At 42.5% G+C, this 17,047-nt stretch overlaps 1 protein-coding gene across 1 annotated transcript; it reads right to left on the minus strand.

The window, feature by feature from the left end:
* Positions 1–3,716: 3,716 nt before the first annotated feature.
* ZNF789 (zinc finger protein 789) lies at positions 3,717–16,124 on the minus strand. The gene is made up of 5 exons (XM_012810797.2): positions 15,989–16,124; positions 12,193–12,268; positions 9,059–9,185; positions 5,914–6,027; positions 3,717–4,813 (listed from the first exon to the last, which is right to left on the minus strand). Exons 2-5 carry the CDS (start codon positions 12,223–12,225, stop codon positions 3,804–3,806), a joined length of 1,284 nt encoding a protein of 427 aa, XP_012666251.2. The 5' UTR covers positions 12,226–12,268; positions 15,989–16,124; the 3' UTR covers positions 3,717–3,803.
* Positions 16,125–17,047: the final 923 nt, after the last annotated feature.

A 17,047-nucleotide genomic window follows, 5' to 3' on the forward strand; every position in this document is an offset into this window, starting at 1 on the left:
AAAAAAAAAAGAATGTACTTGTGCAAGGTCTAGACCCATACAAGCATTCTCCACTATTGTGTGAGCTGAGTACTAGTCATGCATAATAAAACCAGGTTACCATTTGTGACATTTTACAATTAAGCATTTATAACTTGAGGAGGTAAAAAAAAGTATTTTTAAATGAAAGCACTTATCACACTTTATCTTACTTTATAGTTACTTTAACAGTGTTTAATTTTATCACAAATATCATAGGAAAGCTTCAGTGGTATTGTCAAGACAAGACACCCCTTTTCTAATCCAGTGGAGTATTCTACTCTGTGGTTGTCAAACTCTTACTAACAAGGTATAGATATCTTCACAGGTTGAGCTGAGTGTTGGCCAACTCTTCAGGCATGAAGGACAATGGGTCTAGCCTATTAGCCAAATAGGAGAGCCAAAACTTTAGCATTTCTTCCCATTACCTTCCCTGGAGGCTAGTTTGGAGCTCCTGCTATACTGCCAACTGTTAAAAAACATCAACATATATGGACCTGAACTCTTGGCCATCCATCTAGCCTCTTGGGAAAGTAGTAAGCCTAACCTGGCACTCTTTAGGACCCTTTGAGCTGGGGGCCCCTTTTTCTCACAGCAAGTTGGTTGAGCAAGACTTCCAGACCAACCCCACCCCTCCATCCTTTGTGTCAAGAAATCCTACACAGGGCGACGCCTGCCAATATACCTGGGCTGGTGGGTTCCAACCTGGCCCAGGTCTGCTAAAACAACAATGACAACTACAACAAAAAAGTAGCCAGACGTTATGGCAGGTGTCTGTAGTCTCAGCTACTTGGGAGGGTGAGGCAAGAGAATCTCTTAAGCCCAAGAGTCTGAGGTTGCTGTGAGCAGTGACGCCACAGCATTCTACCCAGGGTGACAGATTGTCTCAAAAAAAAAAAAAGAAAGAAAGAAGAAATTCTACAAAATATTTTCAGTGAATCAAACATTTTATAGGGGCCATTATAAAGGTCCCTTTAGCTTGTTGTAAACAGAGAGGTGCCACGAAATACAGGCAGTCTCCAGGTGACAAACAAGATAGGTTCTGTATGTTTGTAAGTTGAATTTGTATGAAAGTTGGAACAGGAACATTTACCTATTTCCTGTAATAGCCTCCGTTTGTGTCTCTGCTTGAGACAGATATGGCTCATGGTAGCTGTGCTCATTTATTTCTGGAGTCTAACTTCATGCCCCTCTCTGTCTGGAGAGCTCAAGGCTTGTGTATCTACACAGAACTGATGGAACAGCCTGAGCCAGACTTGTGCGGACTCAGCCTTGGATCTGCTTTTCATAGGTTCCCTGTCTCCATGGTGATTTTGAGCCAAGCTCCTCTCTCACCAGCCTATTTCTTCCTCAATCTTCAGGGTCAAGCTATTTTGTTTAGGGAAGTCCAATTTGGATTTTCTCTAGGTAATTCTTGCTAACTCAGACAAAAATACTGAGTAGGTATTTTTGAGCCCCATCTTCTTCATTTTCACTAGCTGAGATGTTGACAAGTGAAAAAGCCACCTTTTTGGAGATGAAAAATGAAAGTTACATTTAAGAATGTACTCATGCGGGTGGTGCCTGTGGCTCAAGGAGTAGGGTGCACTAATCATGATTTTTCCTCTTGCAAGGAGTTAAGATTCCTGAATTATATGGGGAGAGGCTTGCTAGCTGGACCAGAGAATTAAACTGGCATAAAATAGATTAAAAGGAGAAAAGCATATAAATTCATTCATATTCATGTTTTACATGGCACAAGAAGCTCCATAAGGAAAGGAAAGGCCCAAATTAGCAATTAGCCAGTTACTTACATACTAAATTGTATAAATGATCCCAAGTTGTTAAGAAGTACCTAAATTATGTGAGGAAGCTTAATAAGTTATTTTAACAAGGTTTGCACAGCATTCCCTTAGTCTCAACTTCCCATCCTTAATGATAAGATAGTACATGGCAAACATCTTTCACGTGGGAATTTCCTATCTTGCAGTTAATGAACAGCATGTGAACAGCATGAAGGTCAGAGGGATCTTTAACATTTTGTTTTATAAGTGTCTAAAATGCAATGGCCATTATGCCCCAGTGGCATATGTTTAAATTCCTATGCTTTCTTCTCATTCCCAAAAGATATTTTAAAACATTTTATTTTAGGCTTGGCACCTATAGCTCAGTGAGTAGGGCACCAGCCATATACACCGAAGCTGGTGGGTTCGAGCCCAGCCTGGGCCTGCTAAACAACAATGACAACTGCACTGAAAAAATAGCCAGGTGTTGAGGCAGGCACCTGTAGTCCCAGCTACTTGGGAGGCTGAGGCAAGAGAATTGCTTAAACCCAATAGTTTGAGGTTGCTGTGAGTTGTGATGCCACAGCACTCCACCGAGGGCAACATAGTGAGACCGTCTCAAAAAAAAAAAAATTATTATACAGGCTTGGTAAGAAGTCATGGAATTGGGAGGGACAAGAAAATAATAACATCAAGAACAAATTAGAGAGTTTGAGTATTATGAGAGGGTCCAAGTAGCAGCAGTTTTTAATCAGATCAAGGATGATGTTTGGGACCAAAATAACTTCACATGGATGTCCTGCACTGCTGAGCTCTAGGGAAACTGTACACTCAGTTCACCCTATTTAACGCAAACGTCAGAATGTGCTTGAACCGTAGAAACAAAAGGGATATGGCTCCTCAAGAATTAACAGACATTTTTGAGCACAAGTTGTTTATCGGTGACAGAGGTGTTGAACCACTGGTAGAAGAGACAGAGAGAGAAGACAGCTAATGAGGTAGCTATCATGATGAGGGAGTGTGTGTAATTCCACAGGGAAACTCTGGAAACAGTGCAGAACGCTTGCTTCAAAGGTATTCCACACATGGGAACAGGGAGAGTCAGAATCTATCAAATTCCAATCAATGATTGGTTAGAGGCTGCTTCCAGGATGAATTATTACCCCACAGGCCAAGAGATGCAGACAGTGAAAGATGAAACCCACAGAAAGGGTAAGATCAGAGGGATGTAGGTAGAGTACTTGCAGCATCTGCTACAAACACTGACTTTGTACTTTCACTGGGATCTATTAGCACATTAATTTTACTTTATGGATAAATTTTAGCAATTATTCCTCCTCACCACTTACTGAGGTCCTTAGTTTGGGTTTTGTTTTTTCTTTTTAATACAGAGTTTCACTATGTTGCCCTCAGTAGAGTGCCATGGCGTCACAGCTCACAGTAACCTCAAACTCTTGGGCTTAAGCAATCCTTTTGCCTCAGCCTCCCAAGTAGCTGGGAGTACAGGTGCCTGCCACAACATCCAGCAATTTTTTTGTTGCTGTTATTGTTGTTTAGCTGGCGAGGGCCAGATTCAAACCCACCAGCCTGGGTATATGTGGCTGGCACCCTACCCACTGAGTTACAGGTGCTGCCCCCCTTAGTTTTTTTTTTTTTTTTAACTCTATGCATTATCAGGTCATTTTCTATGAAACCCAGGAAAGGCATTCTTAAATTGTTCACAATGCTGTAAACAGTCCCCAAACTGGAAGACTATAAGGTAAAGTTTCTATGCCTCCCTTCTGCCTTAACTAGACAGGGGAAAATGAGGGTACAGAGGGTTCCACAGAGAGCAGCAACCACAGCCTATTAACATTTTCTATTAAGTGATTCTTGACTATAGCAAAAGTTTGCTACAAAAGGAGAGTCCTCAAAGAAAAAAAAATCTCAGTTCTGTTTATTGCATTTCATGAAACAATCAAGTTCTACACACTTGGTGGTAAATAAGCTATAGTCTTTAAATGATATCACTTCCAGTTAATATCATGTAGACATCTGTTCTTTGTGAGTGCCCTGATGCTTAATAAAGCTTGTGTGCCACTTGAAAGATTTTCCACATACGTCACATCCAAAGGGTCGGTTTCCGGTATGAATGACCTGATGTCGAAAAAGATTTCTCTTAAAACTAAAAGTTTTTCCACATTCTCCACATTGAAAGAATTCCTCTTTTGTATGGGTTCTTTGATGCTGGATGAGATCCACATTCCGGCCAAAGGACTGTCCACATTCACTACATTTATGGGTGTTTGGTTTACTGTGAATTTGTTGATGGCACAAAAGTGTTGAATACCGACCAAAGGCTTTTCCACACTCAAGGCACTCGTGGGGTTTTTCTCCACTATGGATTAGCTGATGTCGAATAAGAGTTGAATTCTGACTAAAGGTTTTTTCACATTCACTACATTTGTACGGTTTTTCTTTGGTATGAATTCTCCTATGTTCAACAAGATATGCAACCTGACGGAAACACTTTCCACAGTCAGGACATTTATATGGCTTGCTTTGCAAGTGACACTGTTTATGGACAATAAGAGCTGATCGCTGTTTGAAGGCTTGCCCACATACATTACACTCAAAGGGATTCTCTAAAAAGTGGATTCTTTGATGTTGATCAAACCATGCCTTACGTCGAATGACTTTCCCACATTGATTACATTCATAAGATTTTGCTCTTGTAAAAATTAGCTCATGCCTCAAAAGCAAAGAGCTTTGATTGAAGCGTTTTCCATCTTCATCACATTTGCCTTGCTTCCACCCTGTTTGAGCATTCTGATCTTGAAGGTTAAGGTTTTGAAGGAAGCCTTTGTTGTATTCAGCATCACCATTAGGAAGGACAAGCCTGCAACTGTCCACAACTTCTTTACATTTGTGTAACTTTTCTGAAAATTTCTTGGCCATTTGCTGCATCACCACTGACATCTTACATGACTCTAAATCTTCAGAAACTTTCTGCTTTGAAGTTAGTGTCGTCATCTTGTATCTGGGTTCAGAACCTAACCAAATAACAAGATGTAAATGACCTGTCCACAGAGAAAAAAGGAATAGCAGCCAACAGTTTGGAATATAAGATAATCAAATGAAGATAAGAAGTGCTCACTTATTTACATCATCAGAGTCAAAAAACCCCAATTCTCAATTTCATAGGACTCTACACTGCCATAGTAAAAAAGCTATTGGTATGAACAAACCCACTGAAAATGAACAATAGTATGTAGTACAGAAAGTAAGAGCATAACAAACCCATCACCATTATTGGAAAAACAACTTTAAGTACTCAGGAGGTTCATATAAATGTTGGACAGGTAGCATCTTATGCTTCAAGATACATGTTTTTAATAATTCTGGATGAAACAAAGCCTTAAAAGTGGAGAAAGCACAGGCTAAAACAGAAAAGGAACCAGGGCCAAAGTCAACTGACTTGACAGCAATGGGTCTCATCTGGCATTTCGACAGTATCTGGAGACATTTTTGTTTCTACTGGCATCTAGTGGATGAAGGCGAGGGATGCTGCTAAACATCTCACAAATGCAAAGGATAGATCTCCTACCCCCAGGAATTAATCAGCCCAAGATGTCAAAGTAGTGTTAAGGTAGAGAAAACTTGGAGCAGAGGGATGCGAAAAACAATGGAAACAGCATCAGAACATAGTAAGTAAGAAAATGTAAGTATACCAAGAAATACTGAGGGAAAATGAAAAGCAAAATGAAGCAAGGGAAGCAGCAGAGAGAAAGGATAAGTATCAAGGGTATAACAAAGGAGCATCTGGGTAGCCTGAGAAGTATACTTGGAAAACACCTGAGCAGCTGCCTCAGAAGCATTTTATCATGCAGGAAACAGGACAACCTTTGCAGACTTGAAATCTAATCCCATTGTCCACTCCTAACTGTGTGAGAGATGTCTTCATCTTTTAGTTGGTTCATCTAGAAGTGGGGAATGTTGATCTTCCTCCCACCCTCACAGGGCCACAGGGATGAAGAAATGGGATCACACATGCCCAACTCCTGCCTCAGTATCTGGCCCACAGAAGGACTTCATAGACATGACTCCCCTGCTTCTTCCTGACTCTACCTGCCTCAGTCTCTGCCTCACCCACCTGGGTAAGCACTACTGGAAGCCTTCCTATTCCCAGCTCTTGGTAGGTCCAGGATCCAGGGCTCATCCCACTTCTCCAGTTGACAGATCACCTCAGGTTTGGGAAACTGAAATCCTACTCGGGAGAAGTAAATGGGATGTGGCCATTAGTGAATTACAGGGAGATAACCCAGGGCTCACGTGCAAGCAGAGATAAGGAAAATAATCACAAGGGTGGGCTCGGCACCTATAGCTCAACCAGCTAAGGCACCAGCCACGTACACCTAAGGTGGCGGGTTCAAATCCCCAGCCCGGACCCGCCAAACAACAATGACGGCTGCAACCAAAAAATAGCCGGGCGTTGTGGCAGGCGCCTGTGGTCCCAGCTACTTGGGAGGCGGAGGCAAGAGACTCGCTTGAGCCCAGGAGTTGGAGGTTGCTGTGAGCGTGATGCCAGGGCACTCTACCCAGGGGGACAGCTAGAGGCTCTGTCTCAAAAAAAAAAAAAAAAAAAAATAATCACAAGGGTGGACAAGGACAGAAATTGGCACAATCTTTGTTGTTATTTGGCAAACTTTATTGAAAGCCTGAACAACGTTAATACCTTTGGATATGATCATTTCCTTCTTATAAATGTAGCCTAAGGAACAATTAGGACAAAGATGAACGTATCAGAGATGTTCAGCACAGTGTCATAGAGTGTAAAACTGGAAGTAAATGCAATGTTAGTAGAGAATGATTAAATCAAGTGTGACACCTTAATTTGACAAAGGCGTAAGTATTAGGCACATAATAAAGATCATTGTGTTCAAATATTTACTAAAATAGGAAAATGCTCCCTGTATAATTTAAAGCAGACTAAAACTCATGTATAGCATGCTGGGCACGGTGGCTCATGCCTGTAATCCTAGCACTTTGGGAGGCCGAGGCAGGTGGATTGCTTGAGCAAAAGCGAGATCCCCATCTCTACTAAAAGTTGAAAAATTGAGGCAAGAGATTGCTTGAGCCCAAGAGTTGGAGGTTGCTGTGAGCCATGATGCCACAGCATTCCACCCATGGTGATAGCTTGAGACTCTGTCTCAAAAAAAACAAAACAAACAAAAAAACCCCTCATATATAGCAGGATCCCAATTTTTTCAAAAACTATGTGTGTATATATGTGTGTATAAATCGTTAAATATGGTTTGAGCATCCCTAATCCAAAATTATGAAATCTGTAATGTTCTAAAAATTGAAACCTTTTGAGCACTGACATGACACCATATTTGGAAAATTCTACATTTGACCTCATATGACTAGCTGAAGTCAAAATGTAGGTGCACAACAAACACACAGGTGATTTAGCATTCCTAAGAGAAAGTGTTTAAAAGAACCCCAAATCCAAAAAAATCCAAAATTAAAACACTTCTGCTCCCAAGCATTTTGGATAATGGATGCTCAACCTCTAAGTAAGGAGACACGCAGACTGAGAAGGAAAAAGTAAACCAAAATGTAAACAGGAGGGCAGTGCCTGTGGCTCAAGGAGTAGGGCACCGGCCCTATATACCAGAGGTGGCAGGTTCAAACGCGGCCGTGGCCAAAAAACTGCAATAAATAAATTAATTAATTAAAACAAAACAAAACAAAAGAAAATGTAAACAGGAGTTATTTCTGAGCAGTGGGCCTCTAGGTGACTTTTATTATCTAGTCTAGTCACTGTATTTTCCAAAATTTCTGTAATGAACATTACTACTTTTAGAGGCAGTAACATTTATAAAGGAGTGCAGTGATACAGTAAAAGAAGCACTTTGAAATGCTACTACTTGATATACAAAATAGTATAAAGTTTGTTGAAAACATCAACAAAAATCTATGAAGATTAAATTGCCATACCCTTCAACTCCAAAATTAAGTTTTGGGAACACATCTTGGGAGATAATAAAAAATTCATATAACCATTTATAGTCAGAAATATCCACTGATGTGTTATAATGCAGCAAATGATAAATGGACAAACAAACAACAAAAGCTAAGCTGAATGTCCCCAAATGGGAAAACAATGAAATATTACTATGGATCATATACTAAAATTACATATGATCATTTACTGTATCTGTGGGAAAATACTAATGCAATAATGTTAAGTTTAAAGCAGATAATAGAATCACACACAGAATATGCTCAGTTACTTTTGTAGAAGCACAGGTAGAAAAGACTGGAAAGAAACATCTAAAATATTAAGTGATACCCCCAAACATATCCCTCTCCCATTAGTTTTGCATACCTTCCATGTATTCAAGAATGCTCTTGTAATGCTTTTATTTTTTATTTTTTTCATATCCTGAGAACACTCAATCTTGTAATGATTATAAAAGGAAAATTAACATAAAAAATACAAAAGTGAGTAGAGGATCACATAAAAGGTGGTCAAGACTGCTGAGAGTGTCAGTGGGGAGGTCAAACATGTAGCCCCGAAAAGAAATCTATTTATTGAAGTAATTCCCATAGTGGGAAACCCTGCAGCAGAATAAGACAAAGTAAACTTCTGGAAAGATGGAAACAGTAAAGGCTCAGAAATTAAGTCAGTTTAAAATCATTTTCTGGGTATTCACTAGTCTTACAAACAAGAAGTTACCCAATTCCAGAGAAAAGAAAGAAACAAGACTTTCAAGAACATGAGAAATGAGCCTTTGGAACCTAAAGGGACCATAATCTTTTCAACTCATAGACATCTTGAAGATGTGGATAATGGAGTGGAGTGAGAAACAGATTCAGTACCTCTGACCCCTAACACAAAACACTACTATTCACTGTCCCCAATCCCTTATCTTGAACCCTCTGGGGCCAGATGTTTCAGAATTCTGAATTTTTCCAGACTTCAGAAAGGTGATTTGGATGTATATTTTATAGGGTTTGGAGCTGAGCCCATAATCACACACTCTGTTATTTTGAGGCTAGGTACATACACATGCACACTGAGGTGAACAAATAACGATAAATTGTTTCCTATGGTATGAAATCAGGTTTCACTGGCAGGTGACTTCTGGTCAGGGTTTATAGCCAAGTGAGTTATGAAAAAGCTCCTGGCTTTCATAGCTTTTTCTGATTCTGGAAATGCAGATAAGGGAATAAGGACTTACATAAACATTCAGAACACACAAAGCCCTATCTTCAACCCAAGTCATTACCCAACAAGATCATGTTGCTGTAGTTCTCCAGCATCACATCTCTGTAGAGGTCCTTTTGAGCCCAGTCAAGATGGCCCCACTCCTCTTGGGTGAAGTACATTGCCACATCCTCAAATGACAGCAACTCCTGAAAAATTGGCTGATAATTGTAACTGAATTTCTTACAATAACTGTGAGCAATGATTATTATTTTACACACGAGAAAACTGAAGTTTGGGGAGGTCAAGGTCACTCAATTCATAAGGAATAGAAGCAGGGCTCCACTCAGACCTGCTGGCCCTCAGGCTACACATTTTGTGTCTTCCATTTCATGGGGTCAACAGACTTATCTTCTACAAGGCCAGATGGTAAAGATTTTGGACTTTTCAGGCCATTTGGTCTCTGCTGTTGTAGCACAAAGGCAGCCATACACATTAGGTAAGTGAATGGGCATGGCTGTGTTCCAATAAAACTTCACCAACAGGTCCAGGGAAGCTTACAGATCCCTATTATATACAATACTACATCCTCTGCCCCAGTGATAGATAGAGTCACTGCAGAAAGATTATTATGCCAGCTATTTAAACAGGAATGGAGAGGATCAATGGAATGTAGAGGCAGCAGGTACTGGCTATCTTGGGGAAGTATCATGACTGCAGGAGTAGGGTGGGGGAGAGAGACTGGAATCAAGAAAGCTATTGGACATGGAGGAAGACTGGAGCTAGGGCTACAGAGAACACAGCCACCCCTAACCTACTGCCTGGCAGGGAGGGAGCTGAGGTAATGGTCACCCAACCTCTATTTCCTCCAGACCTCTGGTTCCCTGTTCCATGTCCTCTGACCCACTCCATCCCATTGCCAACAGCCAACCAGAAGCCAGAGTCAAGGAAGCCCACCACTCTTAAATATAAATGGTATGGAGCAACATGCACAAAAGTGGAAACCCACATCCCACAGGGGATAAACAGATGTTTCAGCATTAGCATACGTGCAGTTAATTGTGCATTCTACTCCTGTGCACTGAGAGTTCCCCTGGAGCAGAGAGCCTGGAAATTCCCACCCCATCCTAAGAAGCTTCACTTAGCTCCCGTCTGCAGATAGATACCTGAATCTCTCAACTGATAGGACCTTTCTTTCCTCCCTATCAAACCTGAGTTCCAGAGCTTCAGTTTCAGTCCCTTTCTCATCACCATCCTGAATGTCCCTCTTTTGCCAGAGCCCTAAAAGGTCCTCCAGCTGTCTTACTCAACCATCTGCCCCCTCTGCACCTACAACAAAAAGCTCTGGGGAGTCAAATGGCTTCACTTATCACAGAATTATCTCTACACATCTGTAGTTGAGCCTTGCATGTTGTTCAACAATGCTTTCTCTTGTAGCCCTATCAATGGTATCTACATCTTCATCATTCTCCTTCTTTCAGTAAACATTTACTGAGCATGATAGGTTGCTAGGCTTCATACTATACACCAGTAATAAAACAAACAAAAGCTTCAGCACCTGCTGAGGTCACAGGATACAGCTACTGAGGTTGTGCATGGCTCAATTCTACAGGACCCCATTTCCATCAAATCTCTATGAACGGAGCCCCAGAGTCTCAGGGGGCAGGTGCTCTTCAACTCCTCTCATCCTACCATACTCCCCTAGATAATACACAAATTTTTAGCCATTCCATCTCTCTCCTCCCTTAGAGGAAGAAGGTCTCCTTTTCCTAGGTAGGCCTCCTCTTCTGCCTCCAACTCCATTCTCTACATCTCCCCCAGGATCTTCCTCCAAATATAATGACTCTTCCTTGTATGCATCTTTACTCTCTTTCCCTTGTCCACTGGCTTCTTCTCTTTAGCCAGGAAAAATACTAAAATCTTTCCTATCTTTATAACATCCCTGCCCCTTACTTCCTCTCTGTTCCCTCTCTTTCTTCCCCTTATAGGACCCACCTCTACAAAGAATACCATCCCCTCACTTCACAACCATTCCACACCCCAGGATCCAGCTTATGCCCTCCTCATCCTTCCTCAGAAGCTTTTGTTCTAAGGCCTGCAAACACCACCTACTCAAGAAATACAAGGATGGTGGTGGCACCTGTGGCTCAAGAGTGGGGTGCTAGCCCCATATACTGGAGGTGGTGGGTTCAAACCCAGCCCTGGCCAAAAAAAAAAGAAATACAGGGATGGGGATGGCAGAGAAGACCGCACAGAGGAGATGATTTTTTTTTTTGCAGTTTTTGGCCGGGACTAGGTTTGAACCCACCACCTCCAGCATATGGGGCTGGCACCCTACTCCTTTGAGCCACAGGCACCGCCCAGAGGAGATGATTTTTGAGTTGTGTCTTACAACATGAGTAGGAGACTTTGTTGCCTATTGGACAGAAAGTATAGAATGTACAGAAGGGTGGGGCAGAAGATCACTAGCCCTTTCTGAGAGCAGATTCTCTGGCCATCAGGGAATGGCAGGTGGAGTTTCATGCTCCCTCAAAGCACATGGCCTCCCAGGAGCAGCACTGTCAAGCTGCTATCCCCAACTGTCTCTTTTAACAACTGCTGTAATGGCTTCCTAACCATCTCCTTTCTGTCACATTCAACCTCTTCTAATCACCCTACATAATGCTACAAATTCAATAACTGACCTTCCATTGTCTCGTTTGAAAACAAACAGTTCAGAATTTATTTCTGCATCATAAGAAGTTCTTTACATATCTCCTTCTCCAAACTGTCATCTCCTTCAGGTAAAAGTTCATCTCCCAGCACCTAAGATAGCATCTGGAATATACAGCAGCAGGTAAGCTGCAACACTCACTGATACAAACAGTGAGTAACTATAATAGCAATAGCTTCACTTTATAGAACACTGAAATCTAACTGCATTCTGTGGAAAGGGCTGCTACATTCATTTTATCCTCCCAACTCTTGGTGACAGGCACTCTCATCACACTCATGATCCCATTTTATAGATAAGGCAGCAGTAACTGGAATGCTCATGTAACTTGCTCAAGGGAACACATCTAAACCAGAGCCTGGATTTGAACCTACCTGACTCTTTATATCACACTTTCTAAGAAGGAAAATTCCCCAAATTGATAAATGTGGCTCAACCTGAACAAAAGAGTTGTTTGGCAGCAATGAGTATACCAAGGAAGCAGAGAAGGAACCATATCTCACCATCCTCTTGGCTGTCGGGAACATAGTTTCCATGGCCTGTCTTTGACAAGGGTAGGATCCAGGCTGTCAGGCTGAGCTGGAGGAAGAAAAACATAACCAGTAAAGCCAGCCCTCACTGAAGTTCTCTTGCTAGAAAGACTTGGGACCAGGAATTCCAAATGAGGCCCAGATAAAATTAACTCAATATAAAGTCACTCTGGTTGGTATTGGAACATGTAATGAAATGAATGAGCCTCTACAATTGTCTTCTAGGAATTTTTTTTTTTCTAGCACTATCAATTTTTTTATTATGGCAAAATATACATAACATTTACTCAGTTTACCTATTTTTAAGTGTATAGTTCAGTGGCATTAAGTAAGTTCTCATTGTTGTGCAGCCACCACCAACATCCATCTCCAGAACTAGTTAAATCTTCTAGGAATTTCTGAAGCTACATCACTCTCTAAAGCTTTATCTTAGGGAACCTGTGGCCCTGCTCTCCCCTTCTCCCTAGAACATGTTCTGTAGTACCTCACTTGGAGACTGCTTCATATACAAAGGGATAACGCAGACCACATATAAAAATAGAACTCTGGTCTACAACTTGTAGCAGGAACCAACTCTGGAAGCCAACCATAGCCTCTGCAGCAATGGACCCCAAATCAGGACTTGGTAGACAACCCAAATTTTGACCCTCAACCCCCTTCAATTTAGAACAAACAGGAGAAAGTCAAATAAGCTCCCCTGCCCAATCTGGGTAATCTAGTTAACCAGCTTCCCTAAGCTAAAAACCTCCAAACAGGGCACATCTGAACCTTCTCCTTTTTCATTAAAATACTTTCTTCTGCATGCCTTTGAATCTCTTCTGAACACTCTGAATAGTCTTTGCTTTTTCTTATTTGGATGCTCTTCATTTATTCCTACATCTCACAATCAATTTTTGGACAGTTATTGGAGATTTCAGACTACATACACACACACACAAAGAAGTAACTATAAATTAAATATTGTTGATATTGTTCCTCTAAAGGAGTACATGGGATGAAATACTGGTGATTTTCCTTTTTTCTTGTGTTTTTCTACATTTTCCTAATTCTACATCCAACTTAATTCTACTTTCATCAAACAGAGTCACATACACAATATATAGGTTTTATCTTTTTTCCCACTGTCATCTGAACCATCCATTTATCTTAGCCAAGAAACATTAATCTCCAAACTTGACTCCTAAAGCAATACAGAGAACTTTACCCCAAAACATGGCCCATTGATATAAGGAGCATTTTGAATTTAAGGCCCTTAGAGATCAGTAGATGATGGCAGAAACTTTTCCCCTATCATCTTAAAGATCCACCAAGGAGAACAATTGTTCCTTTCTCACCCTGTTTTCTCTTCTTCAATAGATAATTTCTAAGATAATTGCATATCTACATATTTACAAGTAGGGTTTATCAGTTGATCTTCCAGCTAACCTTCAGAAAGTAAAGGGGAAATTTCCCTTGGCCCCTGCATTCATGAAGTAAGTTCACATATTAATACCATAGGCTTTTTCTTTTGTTTTTCTACATCTACTACTATGTATTCCCTGCTCCCTGTGCCATCACCATGCACTAACAAGCCCCTTGTAAAAGTATTTTGGGATTCTTCAAGCACTCTCGGGTTTGGTCATTTGCTGGAAGGACTCACTGGATTTGACAACAGTAACAATAACAGATTTGCTTTCTCCCAAAGAGTAACTCTTTCTTCTTTTTGAGACAGAGCCTCAAGCTGTCCCCCTGGGTAGAGTGCCATGGCATCACAGCTCATAGCAACCTTCAACTCCTGGGCTCAAGCGAGTCTCCTGCCTCAGCCTCCCAAGTAGCTGGGACCACAGGCGCCCATCACAACGCCTGGCTATTTTTTGGTTGCAGCCATCATTGTTGTTTGGCGGCCCGGGCTGGATTCAAACCCATCACCTTAGGTGTATGTGACTGGTGCCTTAGCCACTTGAGCCACAGGCGCCGAGCCAGGGTGACGCTTTCTTAATTTAATCTCACACACAATTTACCTTCCTCAAAGTTCAAAGATGCCTCCCCTCTTGCTTCTTAAGCAAACAGGCACTTCAAAAACTGTCCCAAGGCTGGGGCACAGGCCTCATTTCTTTAATTCAAACTGTATTTGTTGAGTATATATTGTGAAGGCTGCATTTGGAAGTCAGACTTTTTTCTCTGTTGCAGTTTTGGCCAGGAACCCACCACCTCATGTAAATGGGGTGGCGCTCCACTCCTTAAGCCACAGATGCCGCCCTGGAAGTCAGACTTAAAAAAAAAAAAAATCAATTGGAGGTCACGTTTTGGTACACCCCCAGGCTAACCATCGTAGATCACGACACACAAATTTAAAATATCCTGATTTCCTCAAATAGCTGTTCTGACCAGGAAGGAAGCTGCAGCTTTTTCTTGTCCGCATGATAGAAGTTAACCTGTTAGTCAGACACGAAAAGCTTGTATAGCTCTATTTGTCTTAAAAGATATGGAAGGTTATAACAACCAACATAAATGCACTTCCTCACTACGGTTTATAAATTGTGTTGTAACAGTTCACCAACCGTTCCTTTGTATGCACAATAAACTCTTAAATTTTTGATTTGATGTGATTTCAACTTTTTTATTTTTATTGAATGGTAACTATGTACGATTTTAACTTTTGACAGAATCTAAAATGCTACCTCACTGATAGAATCAGGTATACCTGCCCAAATAAACTTGCCCCGCCCAGGCAGGGTCAGGTTCATGTCCCTCCCAGGAAATAGGAATGCCACCCATTGCTGCCCTCCCTGACCCTTAAATTCCGTTTTTTCCTCGGTATAGTGCCGAGCCGTCACAACTCACAGTAACCTCCAGCTCTTGGGCTGAGGCGCAAGCCACAACACCAGGCTACTTTCTTTTGTTGCAGTTTGGCCGGGGCCGGTTCGAACCTGCCACCCTCGGTATATGGGGCCAGCGCCCCTGCTCACTGAGCCACAGGCGCCGCCCAAGAGATTCCTTTCTTGATTTCACCCCACCTGCATCCAGGTGGAAATAAAGACCACATTATTTCTACAGAACGGGGATTCCGTTTTTCTTTGTTTCGCGCCTTGGAATAATCTTTCTTCTTTGGGTTCAGAACCTTTCACTCACAACGGTGTGAACATCTTAAACCTATCATCTAGTCTCGTTTTCCCCTATTACAAAACCAAACTGTTAGGTAATTGCCCCAGAGAAGCCCCTTCCCACTTTCAACAGACCAGGACTAGCTGTCTCACTCTTACAGCTCCTTTCCAAGCACAGGGAGTTGCCTGCTAGACATCTCCTTATCTCCCTGTCCCAATTACCCACTAAAAATTTCAAACTTATGGCCTGTCCCAAAGGGCTTTTCCCGCCAGGGCAGTAACTCCTTATTGGCTATTCTAACATCCCGTCACCATTCTGAGACTTCCCCTAACTAAACCTATCTCTCTTCTCTTTTCTCTCCTCCTTGGCGCTGCTCTGCAGCATCCCTCGCCAATAAACACCTTTCATACAAGCCTTGGTGGTCGGTGAGCTCTCTGCGGGTGGAGTGCCACCCTTTCACAAACAACAGTGTAAACCAGCCATTTCTCCTCCCAGCTTTATTCCTCCTCGCTCCTGAAGACCTGACACCGCCCAAAATATTCAAAAGCTTGTGCCACAGACCCCGAAGGGCCTCGCACAAGCCCTGCAAAGTCCCCTGAAGACCGGGGGCGGGGGGGGTGTCTCTCCGCTGCTGGCTTCCCCGGACCCCAGTCCTCCCAGCACAATCGTTTCTTTGTCCCCGAACCTGCCGTCGCCGCCGACAGTCCGCCCCGCTGCCTCCACCGCGGCAGCCACGGGACTGGGCTCCCAACTCGGGCTCCCTGGCCTGACCGAAGATCCCCCTGTCTCGAGGCGTCCTCTGAGCCTCTGGCCCATCAGCCCGCGCCAAGCAAAGTGTCCCTCCCGCGTCCCCTCTAGGACAGCGGAGGCTTCGCAACTCTCTGGTGGGACCAAGAAGCGCCCCGGCTCCTGTTTCACCACACGCCCTCTGGCCTGCACCAATCAACAGCCGCAGAGAGCGCCGCGCCAGCCACGTGACGCACAGGCCCCGCCCGGGCTGCTTTTTCTGCTTGTAAAAGAGTTAAAAATTTAGTCATTCGAGAGCAAAGTAATTTATCTTTTGCCTGGGCAAGGGGGAGGGGGAGTTTTCTCAAATAAAAGAAGAATAAGAAATATTAGATTTTGTTAAAGGGATAATTGTGTGGCTTATGTGATTGTAAAAAAAGACAAAGCCTTTTGCACCTGTAGCCCCACCCCTGTGCGAGGCTGCAGTGAGAGGATCGCTTGAGCCTTCAAGGTCAGGAATTGGAGGCTGCAGTGAGCTGTGATCTTGCAACAAAAACAATGCTTTAAGGGAACTTTATAGGTGCTACTGATACAGGATTCCACCACTTAGGGCTAGACAGGAAGTCCCCCCTTCTCTAAGCTCAGAGGTCAGATCCCCATTTCCAGGCACAAGCAGACTGCCTTCCTATGATGGTTTTTTTGAGTGGTTCCACCTTGGGTAAGACCACACACCCTAATCCCTTCTCAGGGACAAAGACTGTAAAGAACATGATAACTACATTCATTCATTTGTTAATGCACTCATTTCCACCTACCAACTGCCAGCCAGGTGTAATCCTCTAGACCTAATTCCCCTAGACGAAGACTCTCCAGAGAGTTCTTCGGTTCTTTTCCCTTTCCAGAAGCTCTGGTGCTTTTTACTTTTTCTATATTCCTTTCTAACTTCTAATAAAAGTCCTATGTTACCACTGATCTGTGGTTTGTGGGTTCCTTCTTCGAATTCTGGAGACCAAGGACC

This window comes from Otolemur garnettii, unplaced genomic scaffold (genome assembly GCF_000181295.1).
Source record: "Otolemur garnettii isolate 467f Iridium unplaced genomic scaffold, OtoGar3 scaffold00142, whole genome shotgun sequence".
Lineage (NCBI taxonomy): Eukaryota > Metazoa > Chordata > Mammalia > Primates > Galagidae > Otolemur > Otolemur garnettii.